Source organism: Rhizophagus irregularis, chromosome 16, assembly GCF_026210795.1.
Source record: "Rhizophagus irregularis chromosome 16, complete sequence".
Lineage (NCBI taxonomy): Eukaryota > Fungi > Glomeromycota > Glomeromycetes > Glomerales > Glomeraceae > Rhizophagus > Rhizophagus irregularis.
In genome coordinates, this window is record NC_089444.1 from 630427 (window position 1) to 650474 (window position 20048).

The 20048-nt window shown below is 26.2% G+C and overlaps 3 protein-coding genes across 3 annotated transcripts; 2 read left to right on the forward strand and 1 right to left on the reverse strand.

Annotated features, from left to right (window-relative positions):
* Positions 1-502: 502 nt before the first annotated feature.
* On the forward strand, positions 503-2374 carry OCT59_007929 (uncharacterized protein; the record flags this gene model as incomplete). Its single annotated transcript, XM_066142122.1, has 5 exons — positions 503-733; positions 807-870; positions 944-1128; positions 1212-1563; positions 1644-2374. 5 exons carry the CDS (start codon positions 503-505, stop codon positions 2372-2374), a joined length of 1563 nt encoding a protein of 520 aa, XP_065999030.1.
* A 3521-nt stretch (positions 2375-5895) lies between these two features.
* OCT59_007930 (uncharacterized protein) lies at positions 5896-8215 on the forward strand (the record flags this gene model as incomplete). Its single annotated transcript, XM_066142123.1, has 5 exons — positions 5896-6147; positions 6236-6299; positions 6375-6559; positions 6640-6991; positions 7064-8215. 5 exons carry the CDS (start codon positions 5896-5898, stop codon positions 8014-8016), a joined length of 1806 nt encoding a protein of 601 aa, XP_065999031.1. The 3' UTR covers positions 8017-8215.
* Positions 8216-14342: 6127 nt separating this feature from the next.
* Positions 14343-16919, reverse strand: OCT59_007931 (uncharacterized protein; the record flags this gene model as incomplete). Its single annotated transcript, XM_025332866.2, has 3 exons — positions 14343-16464; positions 16534-16563; positions 16640-16919. The coding sequence occupies 3 exons, from the start codon at positions 16917-16919 to the stop codon at positions 14444-14446; spliced, it is 2331 nt and encodes a 776-aa protein (XP_025166147.2). The 3' UTR covers positions 14343-14443.
* Between the last annotated feature and the right edge of the window lie 3129 nt (positions 16920-20048).

Below are 20048 nucleotides of genomic sequence, written 5' to 3' on the forward strand. Positions count from 1 at the left end.
TTAAGTTGAATAAATGCATTTAATTATTATAAAATTGCAAAATATAGGGTGGTCCTAAACTTTTGAGTAGGTAGTGTAGTTTATTACGTGTAGATCGTAAGATCGTATTACTCTGAAACCAATTTCTTTAAACATCCAAAATTTTAAAAAAGTGATGCAGACTTGTATAAAAATAGAATCTCACTTGAAATGATAAAATTTACTAGTTGTGTCACGTGCCCTAAAATTTTGTTAACGTCAGAGTCGTCAGACGTCATGTCACGATTGTCACGTTATTGATTTTAGCGAAGTCAAATGTAGGACAGAGCGCCTTCTCACTAAAATTATTTTTTTTGCTGCATGAGCGTGATCACAAATTTTTGTATCTTATTTCGTAACACCAAACTTCTATAAATAGTGCAAAATTCTTTTTTTTTTCTTTCTTAAATTTTTTCAATATATAAATTAACTCTCCCGTTAAAAAACTTACTACCGCAGCAATAACAATTCTGTATTTAAAATAATGTCTAATAACGCTACTGATAATTCAAATGAGTGGATTAATTGGATTGAAGATTCTATTGCGAAAGAACGAATTAAATATTATGACTATAATCATTTTAATAATATACAAGAAATCGGGTTTGGAAATTTTGGAAAAGTTTATCGAACAAATTGGAAAAGTTATCATGGTCATTTAGCATTGAAATCTTTTTTTAATTTCAATGACATGGCCAAAGAAATTGTTAATGAAGTAATAATTATATATATTGTCTTACTTTATAATAAACTATTATTCTTGATTTATTAATTCTATATTTGTTTAGCTTAAACTTCAGCATGAAATTGATTTTCATGAAAATATAATTCGATTTTATGGCATTACAACAGGTATTATAAATATTTAAATATTATTTTAAAAATAAAAAATTCTAAATAAATTTAATTTTTTTCTTAAAAAAAGAAAATCAAAGCAACGATTCAAAGAAATATTTGTTAGTGATGGAATACGCCAATAATGGTACTCTTCGAAACTATTTAGGCAGATGTTTTAAAAATCTTACTTGGATTAATAAATTAAATCTAGCATCTCAGTTAGTTAATACTATATCATTCTTACATGATGAAGGAATGGTGCATCGCGATTTGGTAGGATATTTACTTTTAATATTTATTAAAATATACTAAGATTATTACCTAACAATTATTATCATTTTAACCAATAATGATAGCACTCTAATAACATATTAGTTCATAAGGATACTATTAAATTAGCTGATTTTGGATTATCAAAAAGGATTGATGAATCATCCAATATTCAATCAAGATTATTTGGAATGGTTACTTATGTTGATCCACAAATATTTAATAGAAAAAGAGATAACAACAATCAAGTTCAAATATATTCATTAAATAAAAAGAGTGATGTTTATAGTATTGGTGTACTCTTATGGGAAATATCGTGTGGGCGCCCACCTTTTTGTAATGAACTATATGATGTTGGTTTGGCTATGGAAATATTACATGGTCTTAGAGAGAAACCCATTCCCAATACACCTGAAGATTATATAAAAATATATACTGGTAAATACAAATAAATTTTAATCATCATGTTCATACTGTAATAATTATATTTATTAATTATAAGTTTATTTTATATTTAGATTGTTGGAATAATGAACCAGATAATCGTCCAACTATCAACCAAGTTGTTGCAAAATTAAATACAATTATTTTAAATGAAAATGTCCAATTATCAAGCGAACAGCAGAAAACTCCTAGAAATATTATTAATAATTCATTGCATGGAGAAATGTCTCAACTTATTCAAAATTTTAATAATATGAATACAAAAGAAATGGATACTACAATATCATCAGAGAATAATTTTGATATTATGGTTAATGAAATAATTCTTCTTTTTGAAAATACAGTTATGGAAAGGAGGAAACATGAAATTGTTAATTATCTTAATAATCATAATATAACTTCACAAGAAATTTATAATTGGTTGTTGAATAATCAGAATAATTCGAATTCTGTTTTTTTACTTGGAATATTTAATCATTTTGGAATTGAAATTAATGTTGATAAACAAAAAGCATTTGAATTATATCAAATAGCTGCAAATTCAGAAAATGCACGTGAAATAATTAATTTAGGAACTTGTTATGAATATGGAATAGGGACCAATATTGATAAACAAAAAGCATTTGAATTATATCAAAAAGCTGCAAATTTAGGAAATTTTACATCTCAATATAATCTTGCAAATATGTTTAAAAATGGAAGTGGAGTTAAAAAGGACATAAATAAAGCAATTTATTGGTATACAAAATCTGCTGAACAAGGATATCAAGAAGCTCAAAATAAGTTAAATACTTTAATTAATTAAAAGAGTGTACTGTAATACTGTAATATGTTTTTATCATGTATTCCATATTTTTCTATAAATATAAATATTCAGATAATTTATAATTTTATCAATTTTACTGATCATAATATGATAGTAGAATTATTAGAATTATTGAATATTAAATATATTTATAAAATTTTAATTAATAAATTTTAAATACTAGTGACTTTATTTGATTATCTTTATATAATAATTGGGTTCTTTCACCGAATTTAATTTTTTACTGTAATTTGATAATTGATAACATAGTCACAATTACGCAATTATTAGTTACTAATTATTTATTGTGTAGAATTTTGTTAATATACACATAAAAGAAATGTTATGTAATATGAATATAATAAAATGTTAATTTTTTATTTATTGTTTGAATTGTTTTTGCCTCTCACATAAATAAAGTGAGATGCCAAATACTCTAATAAAGAAGGCCATTATTGGGCTTTCTTCGAGGAATAGCTCACAACATTCATTTTAACTAATTTATATATTTTATTCATTTTATGTATTAAAAGCATTAAGCATAAGATTTTATTAGTGTTCGTTTATGCTATGATGGAATTTCCAAGATATATATATAAGTATTTAATTACCTAAGCATTAAATATAGTCATGAAATTGTATATTAAATATAGAAAACAGCTAAATAAATCTATTTTTTTATTTTTATTTATTAATATTTTTAATTGTCATTGAAACGACCCTGGCCCTGTTGGTGAAATGATCATCAACTAAACAACTGTAGGTGAAATGACCCTGTTGGTGAAATGACTGTCAGTAAGTTGATTATCAGTGAGACAATTTTTGGTGAAATAAATGCATCCCATAATAATTAATTGTAAATATTCCTTTTTATGTAGCATAATATAAGAGCTAATTTATTATCATGGTACGGTTTCATGAAGTGGACAATTCCATTAAATGTAAAAGGGGAACAAATAAATCAATTAATGTTTATTCAAAAAATATATATATATATATTCATATTGATAGAATATAAAGGAATGGAATAATTCTAATATTTGATATATAATTTAATTGCGGTCCGTCACTCAACGGCACAAAATTAATTTGTAGATCCGGCACAGATTTTATATGAATTACGTCACCAATCAATAACATTAAACATGAATAAGCCACACAAAAAAAATTTTTTATCGTTCGATATAAAATTTAACAAGTTTACCTTGGAGGAAGTTACCATTTCACCTTGTATTTTAGTTAAGTTGAGATTTCTTATACACGAATTTACGAGGTTTTTTTCACACTATTGAAAAATATATATTATTTTCTTTACCAAATTAACAAAATAACAAAAAAAAAAAAATATTTTTTTTTATTTTTATTTTTTTTTTTGGTCCTACCGGTTTTGGAAAACACACCCAGGTAATGTAATACCCTTTTCTAGCAAATTTTTGAAGTATTTATATTGTTGTGAAGTGTTTTTAATATAGTGCAAACACCATTCCAGAGCAATAGTATTTAATATATAAAAGTCCGTCGAAATTAATTATAGATTTTGTACCGACCGGCAATTAATATATTTAAGTTTCTAAAGAAATGATGTAACAAAATAAATATTTTGACTTACAAAATTCAATTACATGTCACATTGTTATTTGTTACCTTTAAAGTTTGAACTGAAGATTCTGAAAAAAATGTTTATGCGAGTACTTATTTTAGATTGACATAACTATTTGATGACGCAAACACATTTGCTTAAATTTAAACTTTCATCTTATTCACAATATTCAATAAAAAAAAATATGACATAGGAGTGTAAATTGTATGAACTAAACCTTTATGAAAAATAATATCATAAAGTTCCAGATTAAATCTTGATCATATAAAATTAGAATCCTTATAAACTTTATGAAAGAATATAACAGAAGACATTTCTCAATTCTATAACAGATCTGCTGCTGTTGTACAGTTGCAGATTAAATTTAGAAAATTTAGAAAATTTCACAAAAAATTTCCACCATTCAATTCTTCAATTCTAATGACAATAAGGAGACAAAAATATAATTCTAGTATTTTATTTTTTATTCAAAACAGTATGTGCTTTAAAAAACTTAAATAATAACTTCTACTTTTTTTTGATAAAAGTTTACAATTAAGTCTAACTTTTTATAAATTACGATCGTTTGAAACAAAATTTACTGATTAAAAATGATCTATTACATATTTCAAGTTTCAACGCCAAATTACAGTTTTCAGATCATAAAGTAGCACGAAAAAATAATGATCAAGTTTTGAAAAATGCAGTTTTTTTCCAAATAGAGTCAAATAATGATGAATGATCAGTAATATAATGATGTCATCTGAATATATGATCCAAAAAGTATTCATCTCATAAAAACAAGGAAATTACGAAGTAAATTTTCAGACCATATGACTTCTGCTTATCTAACAAAATCATATAATATGAACAATTATTATTGTCATTGTAGCAAATTTCTTTGAATTACGATTAAATTAACCTAATGTATAAATTTATATGGAAATATGTAAATATTCTTAAAAAAAATAAATATAATTAAAAACCTCGCTTCATATAAAGATAAAATACTATAATCACGACGTTATATAACGTCATAAAACCCATTATTCAGCTTTAATGACGTTTTCAATATTTGTTTTGCTTTAATTGCACAAATAATTTCAGCCAATGTTAATTAAGCATTTTTATGCAATCATATTCGAATGTTCAATAAAATCTGATTTATTTTGAAAATAAATACACCTATATAAATTTAATTATTTGAAATATTCATAATTCAAAATTCGCTAATTGACCGTAAATTGTCTAGATTGTATATAAATATAAAATAGGTACAAAATAGAAATTATTATCCTATTTTTATTCAAGAACCTGATTACTCTCAGATATAAATTTAATTGTAAAGACTTATTATTGGGTGTAATTTTTTATTTTTTTATTATATATCGCATCACTTTTTTTTTAATTTTAAATTTTTAATTGGTTTCAGAGGGAGTTTTTAAATAATTAAAGAATTTATTTACGATCTTACGTAATAAACTCATGTAGACTTATATAGGCTCGTAAAATATTTAATAAAAAATGGGAATCTAATAAATTATATACATAAAAGAAAAATTTTAATGATATCACAAGAGACATTTTGTGACGTCATGTAACGTTAAATAATTAGTAATTGGCTTTGATGAACAGGTCCCTCGGCTATATATATGTTTATGGTAACACAGGTGAAATATTATGCAGGTGACAAATAGAGATCAGACTACAAAAAAATTCTGAGATAAATATAAACAACGCGCGAACGCGTCAGTCACGTGTACGGTGGTAAGTCTAAACGTAGGACAGAGCTGCTCCTTACTAAATTTATTTTTTTTTGCCGCAGCATGATTTACAAATTACACATTTTTTTTTCTATAAATAGTCCAAAATTCTTTTTTTTCTCGAACTTTTTCAACGTAAAATAACTCCCATAGTAAAAATAACTGCCGCAGTAATAACAATGTCTAATTACTCTAATAGCACTGAACTTACAATTACTGATAATTCAAATGAATGGATTAATTTAATTGAAGAATCTATTGCGAAAAAACAAATTAAATATTATGATTATAATCATTTTAATAATATACAAGAAATTGGTTTTGGAAATTTTGGAAAAGTTTATCGAACAAATTGGAAAAGTTATCATGGTCATTTAGCATTGAAATCTTTTTTTAATTTTAATGCCATGGCCAAAGAAATTGTTAACGAAGTAACTATTATATAATATACCCATGATTGTCTTGATACAGTACGTTAACATAAATTATATTCCTAATTTATCATTTTTATTTTGTTAGCTTAAACTTCAGCGTGAAATTGATTTTCATGAAAATATAATTCGATTTTATGGCATTACAACAGGTATTATAAATATTTAAATATTATTTTAATAAAATAAAAAATTCTAAATAAATTTTATTTTTTTCTTAAAAAAAGAAAATCAAAGCAACGATTCAAAGAAATATTTGTTAGTGATGGAATACGCCAATAATGGTACTCTTCGAAACTATTTAGGCAGTTGTTTTAAAAATCTTACTTGGATTAATAAATTAAATCTAGCATCTCAGCTAGTTAATACTATATTATTCTTACATCACGAAGGAATTGTGCATCGCGATTTGGTAGGATATTTACTTTTAATATTTATTAAAATATACTACGATTATTACCTAACAATTATTATCATTTTAACCAATAATAGCACTCAAATAACATATTAGTTCATAAGGATACTATTAAATTAGCTGATTTTGGATTATCAAAAAGGATTGATGAATCATCCAATATTCAATCAAGATTATTTGGAATGGTTACTTATGTTGATCTACAAATATTTAATAGAAAAAGAGATAGCAATAACCAAATACAATTATATTCATTAAATAAAAAAAGTGATGTTTACAGTATTGGCGTGCTCTTATGGGAAATATCTAGCGGGCGCCCACCTTTTTGTAATGAACCATATGATGCCGGTTTGGCTGTGGAAATATTACATGGTCTTAGAGAGAAACCCATTTCCAATACACCTGAAGATTACATAAATATATATACCGGTAAATATAACAAAATTTTAACTAAATACATAATAATTACATTTATTAATTAAAAGTTTATTTTATATTTAGATTGCTGGAATAATGAACCAGATAATCGTCCAACTATCAACCAGGTTGTTTCAAAATTAAATACAATTATTTTAAAAGAAAATGTCCAATTATCAAGTGAACGTCCTAGAAATATTATTAATAATTCATTGCATGGAGAGATGTCTCGATCTATTCAAAATTTTAATAATATGAATACAGAAGAAATAGAAACTTCAATATCATCAAAGAATTATTTTGACATAATTGTTAATGAAATAATTCTCCTTCTTGAAAATACAGAAATGGTAAGGAAAAAGCATGTAGTTGTTAATTATATTAATAACCATAATATAACTTCAAATGAAATTTATAATTGGTTATTGAATAATCAAAATAATTCGAATTCTGTTTTTTTACTTGGAGTATTTAATCATTTTGGAATTGAAATTATTGTTAATGAACAAAAAGCATTTGAATTATATCAAAATGCAGCAAATTCAGAAAATACATCTGGAATAGCTAGTTTAGGATATTTCTATGTAGACGGAATTGGAACCAATGTTGATAAACAAAAAGCATTTGAACTATATCAAAAGGCAGCAAATTTAGGAAATGCACGTGGAATGAGTAATCTAGGATGTTGTTATGAAAAAGGAATTGGAACTAGTATTGACAATCAAAAGGCATTTGAACTATATCAAAAAGCAGCAAATTTAGGACATGCACGTGGAGTGAATAATTTGGGAAATTGTTATTATTCTGGAATTGGAACCAATGTTTATAAACAAAAAGCATTTGAATTATATCAAAAGGCTGCAAATTTAGGAGATTCTAAAGCTCAATATAATCTTGCAAATATGTATAAAGATGGTAATGGAGTTAAAAAAGACATAAATCAAGCAATTTATTGGTATACGAAATCTGCTGAACGGGAATATCAAGAAGCTCAAGATGAATTAGATAAATTAATTGATAAAAAGAATATACTGTAATAATAAATTTTTATCATGTATTCATATTCTTCTATAAATATACAATATCATCCAGATAATTTACAACCTCATCATTTCATGGCAAGTATCAATTTTACTGAATATAACAAACTTATTGAAGAAATAAATAGAGGAAATTTATTAAATGTATGGTTATACTACCAAATAAAATTTTATTAATTAAAATTTCATAAATCAAACAAAAAGTAGTGATAAAATGATAAGTTTACTAATTATTAGCATTTTGCAATTTACATATATGCGAAGTACATAAATTATGATTTTAATAAAAATAATTGAATTTAATTTTTCTTATTGTTTAAAAGTTTTTTAATAATAGTAACTCAATTACTAATAAGATTAACTTAACTCTTTTCAATTATAAATAAAAATAATGAATAATTATATATACATTTGATAATAAATTGTATAAAATGGATAAAGTATGCATTAAAAATAGTGACTTTATTTTATTATTTTTATAATAATTAATATCTTAATGCAAAATAATCTCTTTTTATGTAATACAAATCTATTTTCACAGGTACAGTTTTATGAAGTGAATTATTTCATTAAATGTATTTAATGAATAATAACATTTATTTGAAAATAAATATTCATTTAACCGTATAAAAGTGAGAATTTTGAAAGAAATGTAATAATAAGTTAATTATAATAATATCTGAGATATAATTTTATATTTAAGTTGTTAAAAGAATGATGTAACAAATCTATTGCTACTATTGCAGCAAGTCTGTACTAGCAGGTGTTTATTCCAAACATGAAAAAGTACATAAATTTCTCAAAATTTTCAAATTTCATGTTTTTAAAAAATTTTCCCAGAAAAAATTTTATTATTTTATTTCCATAATTCAAACCTTCAATTTTAATGATCATAATTAAGTGATATAATATAATTTTATTATTTCCATTTGCCCAATAAAATATTTGCCTTAAAAAACTTATATAAATGACTTTTTTTTTTTGATAAAAGTTGAGAATTGAGTCTAACTATTTAAATATATATTGTTTGAAATAAAACTTAGCAAGAATGAAACATTAAAGAACAATGTTAAAATATATTTTATATCTATTACGGTATTACATTGATATGGTTTACTGACCTGCATATTGCCCAGTGCCAAATTGTAGTCAATAGACCAAATTACTGGAATAAATTAGCCTAAAAAAATAACGAAAAATAAAATGGAACTTAACTATGATCAGTCATGTCATGTCAATGACAACTAAATATACGAGGGAAGCATAGGTTTAATTATTTGTCACCAGTTTGTAACCTCACAAAAAACAAAAAAATTATGAAGTAAATTTTCAGATCATATAATTAACAGATTAATTCGTGTGGTGTAGCGTTGGAAACAAAGTAACAAAGCCATGAAAGTTGAAATCTTTATTTTGTTTTTCAAAATTCCAAAATTTCCTTAATGGTATAAATCAATGCCACCGATTTTCCAATTTGTATCGAAACAATTCGGCCTAGACCCGAACCAGAATTCCTTATCTACAAAAAAAAAAAACGATTCACATCTGATTTACCGAAAAATTCTCTAGATGTGACTTATTACTTTATAACCATAAAATTTCAAAATATATATGATTAAATAATAATAATAATAATAATAAAATAATAATAATTTTAAAAAGAAATTATTTCTTTAATCAATAAAACTTTTTTTTAAAAAAAGTTAATAAAATGTAATTTATATATTTGTTAACGTATTAAACAATTTAAAAATATTGACCATAAATTTACAATTATAAACTAATGCGGTATTCAGTTAAATTTATGGTTCTTTTAAAAAAATTATAATCTAAATCTGCCATTGTAAAGTTATTGAAAAAAAAGGTTATTTTCCTAATTATACATCATAGAATATTAATAAACACCTAAAAAAGTAGGAAAAAATCTAGACTTACCACATTATTTCAAAGTCTAGGAAACAAAGTGAGTGTCTTAAAGATAAACGAACATTAGAAAAATTCCTAAAGCAAAAAACCAATAAAAAGAACCCCCAGTTTATCACCCATTTCCCCGTTTCAAAGTTTGCCATATCTAAAAACAAGAAAGGCAACATGAAATTACATCCCTAAAATAAAAACAATGAAAAAAAAGAATGAACTAGCTTTTGATTCATTTAGTATTATTCATTTGGGTTCTTTTCGTCATTCCTATCGTTTATTTATTGTCTGTGTTGTTCTAGTTCTCGGAAATCCAGTTTGAAATCCAGGTCTGGAGAGTGTAAAAAAACACAACTCACCCCTCTAATCTACTACCATTTCACCAAATTCCAGATCCTAAAAAAAAGAAACAAAAAAAAAAGAAAATAAAACAGATAAAAAAAAAATAATGATTTTCCGAAAGGCAATTTATTTATTCAAATATATATACAATTATACATTGCTTTTGAAGTGATAACAAGATAAAACATAACAGTTTAAAGAAATCTTTTAAGAAAAAACAAAATAATTTTTTCAAAAAAATTTTTTTTTAAAAAAAAAATAATTTCTTTTTAAGAAGAAACCACTTCAAAATGATTTTAAACTGCAAAAAAAAGTAAAAAAATATAACCGGGTGGCCAACGTTTTTACTTCAAATTATTAAAAATAACGTTGCGAAACGTTATTTTTTAATTATATAAACTAGAGTCATACTCTAGGGCCGGTGACCGGCCCTTACTAAGAGTAGGATATATACCATAAATTTTAACACTTATTTGCAGAAACAATAATATTGGTAATAAATACATTATATAATTTAATTTTTATTTGAAATAAATAAATAATTTTTTATTTTTTTTCCATCTAAAATAATTTAATTTATTGTTTTTTGCATTTTGATTTAATAATCTTGTAATTGGCTTTAAAAGAAGAAATATTATGAATTTTTTAATTTATAAAAAACATTTAACAATTTTTTTTTAAAAAAATTTTTCAGTTTCTAACCATGCTGTAGTAAACTTTTTAAAAATTTTATATAAAACGTATATTATAATTTATATTCATATTCAAAATAAAATTATTCAATAAAATTTATTTCACACGAATCAAATTTGGATGATTCTATGTCCACATTTTTTTTTTATTTGTGTAATATATATAATTTTTTTTAATAAATCAATTTATGTAATATATATTTTAATAAGTAAATTCATATAACTTTTTTTTGATAATTAAATTCATATAATGTTTTTTAAACTAAATTTGTATCATATAATGCTTTTTAAATAAATAAACTCATATAATGTTTTTTAATAAATAATTTTTTTTTAATATACTGTATAATGCTTTTATTTTAATAAATAAATTCATATAATGTTTTTTTTAATAAATTCATGTAATGTTTTTTTTAAAATAAATTTGTATAATATTTTTTTAGTAAAAAAATTTAATAAATTCGGGTATATAATTTTTTTAATAAATCAATTCATGTAATATATATTTTAATAAGTAAACTCGTTAATTTTTTTTAATAATTAAATTTGTATAATGTTTTTATATAATGCTTTTGTTCTTTAATAAATAAATTTATATAATGTTTTTTTTAATAAATAAATTTATATAATGTTTTTTTTTAAAATAAATTTGTATAATATTTTTTTAATAAATAAATTTAATAAATTCGGGTATATGTATTTTTTTTAACAAAATAAAATTCGGATATATTAATAAAATTTGGATATATATATTATATATTTTAATAAAATTCAAATATATTTATTTTTAATTCGGATATATATATTTGGGTAACATTATTTGGCGACCTGTCGCCATGGCGACTCTATCACATGACTTAATAAATTTTAATTGGCTGATTCATTTTTGATCGGTTAATTTTTAAAGAATATTTTATTTATAGTAAAATTTTATTTGTTAAAATACAATATTAAAACTATAAAATTATACACTTAGTGGATTATATTTTATTGATTAGAGAAATAAAAACTAACAATAATGGCAAATAGTGATAAAAAAAAAGAAAAATTACAATAATAAAATGAAAAAAATGCTAATAAATAAGCAAAAAAAGGAAATAGAAGATATAACGTTAATAATTATGAAAGAAAAAAGGAAACAAAAAGAAATGACGTGGGATGAAAAGAAAAAAAATGAAAAAAAGTGTAAAAAGGATAATAAGGACAAAAGAAAGTGTAATAAGATGATAAGGATGAAAGGGAAGTGAAAGGGAAATGTAAAAGAAGTGAAAAGGGTGTTAGAAGATGAAAAGAAAGTGAGAAAGATGATAGTGAACGAAAATGAAGTGAGAAGGAGGTAAAAAGGATGATAGGAGATGAAAAGGAAGTGAGAAAGATGATAGTGAACGAAAATGAAGTGAGAAGGAAGTAAAAGGGTGTTAGAAGATGAAAAGAAAGTGAGAAAGATGATGGTGAACGAAAATGAAGTGGGAAGGGAGTAAAAAAGGATAATAGAAGACGAAAAAGAAGTGAGAAAGATGATGGTGAACAAAAATGAAGTGAAAAGAAAGTGAGAAGGAAGTGTAAGGGTGATAGGAAAAGAAAAGAAAGTGAAAATAATAATGAAAAATAAAAGAAATAAAAGGATGATGGAGAATAAAAAAAGAAGTAAAAAGGAGAAAGAAATAAAATAATAAAGGGTAAAAAAAGAAGTGAAAAGAACGATAGAAAGGCGAAAAAAAGTGAAGAAAAAATAATCAAAACCACCACCCATAAAAAAAGGAACAAAGAAATGACTGGTTAGTATTATTTCAAATAAAATGAAAAAGTAATAAAAACAGAAAGATATAAAAAGTAATAAAGAAAGACATACATTAAATAAAAAGAAGCCATCCCATTATCTAAAGAAAAAATAAAGTTAGCGTTAATAATAAAGTAAAGAGTCATTAAATACAATAAAATAACGAAAAAAAACAAAAAAAATTGCCTTAAAAAAAAGTCATTTATCAGATGACATGATGATCATGTTTGTGTAGCCAATAAAAAAATATAAATTTATTACATAATCAGGGGTCATCATGCTGACCCGGGTTGCCAATTACATTTTCCCTATTTATATATATATATATATATTTCGACCTTCAATTCCTATTATAATTACAAGAATTAGCCTCCTGAACAATGTATACGAATAATAAATATTTCCTTGATGTTAATATATAGTTAGCTCTTAGATATTTGGCCAGTCAATTCATAATTCCTTGATGTCAATATATGGTTAGCTCTTGGATTTGATCATGCTGCAGATCATGATCAATTTTTTTTTTTTTTATATAAACAACCATTGTTCGTAATATTGAACTCAATATCAACTCAATATCAATATCAATATCAATATCAATTCAATTTCAATTCAATTTCAATTCAATATCAATATCAATATCAATATCAATATCAATAATATAAAAAACGTACCCTATACTTAGCGCATAAGAGCTAACCAAATTAGTAAAATTTTCCTTCCTTTCCAGGATAGCACAATTAGCAGAACAACCAATCACAAGGAATATCACTATTAAAATGAAGATCACCTGATATCATTAACTATATAGCGTGATCTGTATATGGTGTCAACGTTTTTGCAACGTTTTTACTTCAAATTATTAAAAATAACGTTGCGAAACGTTATTTTTAATTAAATTAATGTAAAAATAACGTTTGCGCAACATTTTTACATTAACTAAGTCCGTTACAGGCTCGAGCTTTTTGAGCCGAGTCTAATAACTGGCTCGAGCTCTTCCAAGCCGGCTCGTGAGCCACCAAGCCAATTTAATCATGGCTTGGCTTGGCTCGGCTTGAAAAGCTTATGAGCTTGTTCGACTCATGTAGAGCACTAATGTAGATCCACAAAATTCTACGTAGATCCACGTAGGAGTCGTACATGGAATTCCACATATTCCTGAACTAATCCATATGTAATTACGTGGACCGATCTAACTAAAAATTTCATGATATAGTTTCTTTAGGATGCTGTAAGCGAGGTTTCGAATGCTGGATAGAGACATCCTGTAATACCTGGTCTTTGGGAAGCTATAAACGAAAAAAAACTGTTAATATCATAGTGCTTTGAATTTCCGCAGGAACTAGCGATCACTGGATGGATCTTCAATTAGCAATTACTACGTACTGCATTTCTCCATTCCCTTTCAAATCTTGATGATTAGCTTATACATTCCCCAAATAATTTAGATTTTTTAAAATACGCATATGATGTGGTGTTACTGGTATGCAATTTGTACTGTATATCAAAAATAAAAAATATATAATCATATTGTAAATACTAGGCTTTGCATTGGAAAATGTAAAAAACGTAAAAAAAATATAAGCACAATTAGGCGAACAAACTAATTCTTTATTATACGACTTTATTAAGCCTTACAGCTGTTTAAGTATTAATATTACATTTGTCAATAATTACTAGAATAGATTTCATATCACATTAATTGCCATTTGTTAACAAAAGACTCCTTCTGTTCAAAGACAAGAGGTAAAAATGACTTGATCACATCCTCCCTTTCTAAATCTGTATCTTCGTCAAACATACTCCATTGAGTGTGAAGTGGCCAAGGACGAGTAAAAAGTATTTTAGATAGTCTTTCACCAATTTCATCATTACAACATTTGAAAGACCCGACGCCTTGAATATAGATAATATGCTTTTTACCTTTTTGTTGATTATTAATATTACTTCGTAATTCCACAATATCTTTACTCTTTATTTCCGCAGATACATCATCTAAACCAAGATCAATATATATACCTATAACCTTATAACCGCCCGTGATTTTCTTACCAAAAGCAGTTTGCGGATCTGCCAAAGAAGTAATATCTGTAGTATTATTAAAGGTAGTTTTTTTCATATTCTTATTTTGAATTGAAATGATACCATAACCAGTGGAGTGTTTGAAAGGAATTATATGATCAATATCTTTAAATCCCAATGGCATCTTAAGTGCAGATTGGCGGTGGTAGGCTTCCACGACAAGTTTCTCTGATAGGAACTTATTCCCCCCCGATTTCACATAATCTTTATTGGTAGCTAACAAAGATGTCCAATGGTTAAAGCCGATTTCTGCGTCCCTTATTTGCATATCTTGAAGAAACTGTGCAAGACCCTTTATTTCATTACATAACAAAGAATCTAAAAATAATTCCAAAGGAACCTTATCCAAATATGTACGCGATTCTTTTCCAGAAAAATGTTTATTTACAGCATCAACATATGCTTTCAAAAACAAGATGCGATTGACAAGTTCTCCTCTTTCTCCCACTTCTACTACCCCACGACTAAACAGTTCCAACAGTGTGTCCAAGCTGTTATCCCAACCAACCTTAATAATTCCTTTCAGTGCTCCCGATGCAAGAATGGGATCAGAGGGATATGTGCAAAGGATACTTGTGCGATCAAGTGAAACTCCTATAGCAGTTGCCATATGAGATGCTATCAGGCTATCTACTTCTGCAATTCGAGGGGAAACTTCAAGAGCTAGGGTGCAGGCTGTACATGCAGTGTTGGCAAGATAATCTCTCTTGTTTTTGCTAAAATTGCGGATCTTTTGTGAAGCAAGATGAATAAGGTCTGTAAGACTAACACCCGCTTGAGCAAGAGAACCCCAAAGGGGAATTCCTAGATATGCAGTTCTATCGGGATTATAATTCTTATTAGCATTTCCAGCAAGTGGTACCAATGCATCCATGGTATTAACATCCAAATATGCGGGAAATACTTCGAAATTATGCGATCTGGCAGATATAGTGTTTTTTGCTGTTGGAGGGAGAAAATTACCAATCTTCCCGTTTGTGCTGAGGAGAATATTAAAGAATCTACACCACGATATTTTCCGAATTTGTCGCCTCCATTGAACAAAATGGGTTTCATTATCAATACGTTCTGCAAGCAACTCGTGTGCTTCATCAATGCAACAAACTACAGAGATTCTTCTACCAGGAAATAAGTGTGTTACAAAATTTTTATTACTGCAATCTGACGAAGGCTCAACTTGCTGCCCTAACAATTCAAAGATACTATTCCAAAAATCTCTACATTCATTTTTATGTTCAACCTCTGTTTGAATACTCCAAAACTCTTCCTCGTCCCAATTTCTGGCCTTAATTTGTTTGATTGCTAGAGATAAAAGAGTACCAAATTTATTACCACGAATTGCTTCAAAAATTTGTTGAACGCAAGGTGTTGAGGCAGGGTATCCGGTACTAGTCTCATTACGTTTACAAATATACAGGATGAAGATCTTCTTGGTTCTCAGTTCCCCCACGAGCCGTGATTTACCGGAACCGGAGCATTGGATGATTGCCAAATAAGGGGCGTACGGATTTATCTGTTCGAGCCATTCATCATGAAATTGTAACAACCGTGAATGGAATATGTCCAGAGTTGTTCCTTGGTATTCGATTTGAAATGCTTTTTCAACTTGAACTAATTTAATATCTCTCACACCTGCAAAAAATTATAAGATAAACAGTTGTTTAATAATACATCAAAAAGATTTCTATTATATATTCTTACTTTTTTTTCCTTCTGTAGAGCCTTCATCATCTAAGTAGATAAGTGAGAAAATTTTAGAAATCAATATTTGAGGAATAAAATTTTAAAACAACTATTTTATGCATACCATTTCCTTCGACAATAACCTCTAATGCATTATATTGAGTATTATAGAATCCAGTGACAAGTTCACTGTCATCTAAGTTGCCATTCTCACTACGAATAGTGACATCCTTCGATATACGAAACCGAGCTTTGATCAAATTTTTCAAACCAATTACGTCAAATATTTCATTTTCTTCTAGATTAGCTCTCGAGAAAAAGACACGTTTCTCATTATAATGGACCCATATTGCCTTGTCTATTTTTGCAGCTAGATAGAATGTGAGTAAAGAGTATTCCAACATTTCATAATAAGACTCGTGTATGGACCACAACAATTAATTACCTTGAAACTTGATTCCTGGGATACCAGCTGTTTAATAGGACGAAAGAGCATAATAAATGAAATGAAATCAGTATAGATTTGTGAATTCGAATTATTGTGGAAGATCAAGCCAAGACACGTTCACTCGCGTTGAATAAACGATCCACTTACCAGCAGCGGGTTGCGCTATGACAACGTGAATGTGGTTTTTTGTCGGGTTTGACGATAAGAAGCAGGAAAGAAAGTATAAGATTATGTAAGTATTCGGTATTATTGACGAATATGACACGGTCTGGATGAGAATGAAAGAACATACTAGGAGGTAATAAATTTCTCAATATGTCAACTTTCACTTCATCCTGAAAGTAAGTAAAAGCTTTTTCTGCCTCGCTTTTCTTATCAGGATTATTAGTGAAGAATGCGTATAAAGTGGTTTTTTCATCATCAGTCAATCCAAGCCTATAAATTTCTTGATATATGTCGTTTACTTTAGAAGTAGAAGCGGTTTCCGACATGATTGCTTTATAGATTTGGATAGTTATAATAGTACAAGTTTGAGAGTTTCTTACATAATGGGAATTTGGGAATTAGGAGAGAGATATATATGAAACCGATTGTCGCACAAATTGATCAGACTCCATCAGGAAATTTTTTGTGACGAAACACTTAAAAAACTTCATTATGTCATCAATTAATAAGTTACACGACTTTACAATACATATATAAAAAGCTAAACTTTGAGATCGTGACTCGTGGTCATTCATTACTTTTTACATATCAGGTTATAAGCGTGAAGATTCTTCACGGTACTTTATTAATATATGCAAGCGATAAAAAAAAATAAATACAGGCAAGACAAATATTCAGTTCTACTTCTATATCATTCACCATGCAATCCATAATTCCCATGTTTTCCATTGCGATTCTTATTTAAATTTAGAAAATGAAAAAAAGAAATAATTCAACAATAAATAAAAGACAAAGTATTAAATATCTATGGTAGGTAAAAATTTTACATAATTTTTATGCTATTTTAATTATTTATTTTCACTAGATAATGATGAAATATAAATCTTCATTTAAAAGAACAGGATGAATTGGAAATTCCTGATGGTAAGTTAGTCTTTAATCTAAATAATTATATAATAAAGTTATTCAACGGGTATATTATTGAAAAACTATCCGCCGTCAGATGGTGATATCTGATAAATTATAGCTAACAAACTTTGATCTTTGCCGTCATTTATTCTTATTTATCTACTTTATTATATCTTCATCTCAATAATACTAACGCTTATATAAAACAAATGACAGATCGAGAACATTTCGCTCATGAGGTTCTCTCAATTGAAAATAATAATTTCGATTTCGTGATTTTATATCTGATATTGATATTTACGTTTAATGCCTTTTTTAAAGCTATTTTTTATTTCATAATAAATTGAATCAAATACGGATATTAATTATGAAAGTACACTCATAATTATTTAATTTACTTATTTTAATTTACTTCATATTTTACTGCCAATACTGATTTTGACTTTAGAATTTATTATACTTACGATAAACTATTTAATATAACCATAAGGGATATCTTGATATACGTTCGGTAGAAAATAGGAATAGATTTAAAATTCCAAAATGCTTATTAATAGTTAAAATAAATTCATCTAATTGAAGTATTGCTGTTTTGCACGATTACAAAGTTGTGTTTATTTATTGTGATACAGGAATATGGACGTCTCTTAGCTGTTGGGTCAATTTATAAATGAACAATAGAACATAAATTGTACAATAATACAAAAATCAATTAATTATAAATTTTGACTTTACATCGTTAAATACAATTCAATCTTTATGTAAATTCTGCTATTATTTGTTGACGTGATGATGGTATGAGATCAACCAGAATCTGATTAAAATGTTCTACTTTTTATAAATATCATGGTTCTTTCTTTTACGTCTGACAATTGACAAAAAATAAATATTTATCGAATTTTGAGACTTGACGGATGATAACTTTGATTCTTTCATTGATAGAACGTTTGTAAAAATTTAATCATGCGTCATCCGTCATGGTTGTATTCAGATGGTAAATATTAACGCGCATTGTACTTAGATTTTTCTTTTAATGAAGCAACAATATCATATTATATCATATTCAGTTATAATAAGAATTTATTTTATATATACATCTAAACTTTTCAAATTCATTCCGATATTTAATTTTTAACACTGAAAATTTATTTTTTACTCATAAAAATATTACTACATAAATATAAAAAACCTGATGAAAGAACTTTTGGTATAACGATAAAATATATCACGCGCCGATTAAGAACTTCATCTAATTATTTTCATAATCTTGTACAATAATACTTAAAGTAAGGTTATTTATTGATGGAAAGTGAGAACACACTTTTAAACAAATCCATAAATCTACATTAAAATCAAGAAAATATGTATTCTTTGATAAACAACGACAATAACATTTATTTAAATATGATGTTTCCAATTGGATAAATGATAGAGAAGAAGATTCAAAGAATAATATAAAGTGTGCAGGTACAAAATCAATGTTCAGAGGAATTGGAAGTTGAATGATTTGATTATCATGTCAAAAATAAAGTAGAAAAAGTACAAGTCCCTGAATCAAATGGAATTGGAATGAAAATAAGAATTTCTACACAGTCAAGATATCAAAATGGCTTCGAATAAAATGCTCAGAAGTATTCTAACAGTGTACCCTAAATAGTTTTGGTAATGTGATCTGTTGCGACCGAACAAATTATCCTGAGAGGATGGGAATGCTTGTATAATTAGTAAGACAATTAAACTTTCATTCGTTAATAGCAAAAAAAAAAAATATCCGATGGTCTATACTAATAATTTTCGCCCCAGGTCTCTATTGGATCTGATGTGGAATTAGCTCGCCATGTAATGACGGCAGAAGATATGGGTCCGGATGATTACAAATAATTACAAAAAATTCTAGATTTGTTGATTAATAGTGTTGTATGATAAATTCTGTTTAGTTGTTTCAAGTAACTGATAATCATTTTTGTTTAATTATCTTGAATAAATATTCTGAAAACTTTGTCAGAATTTG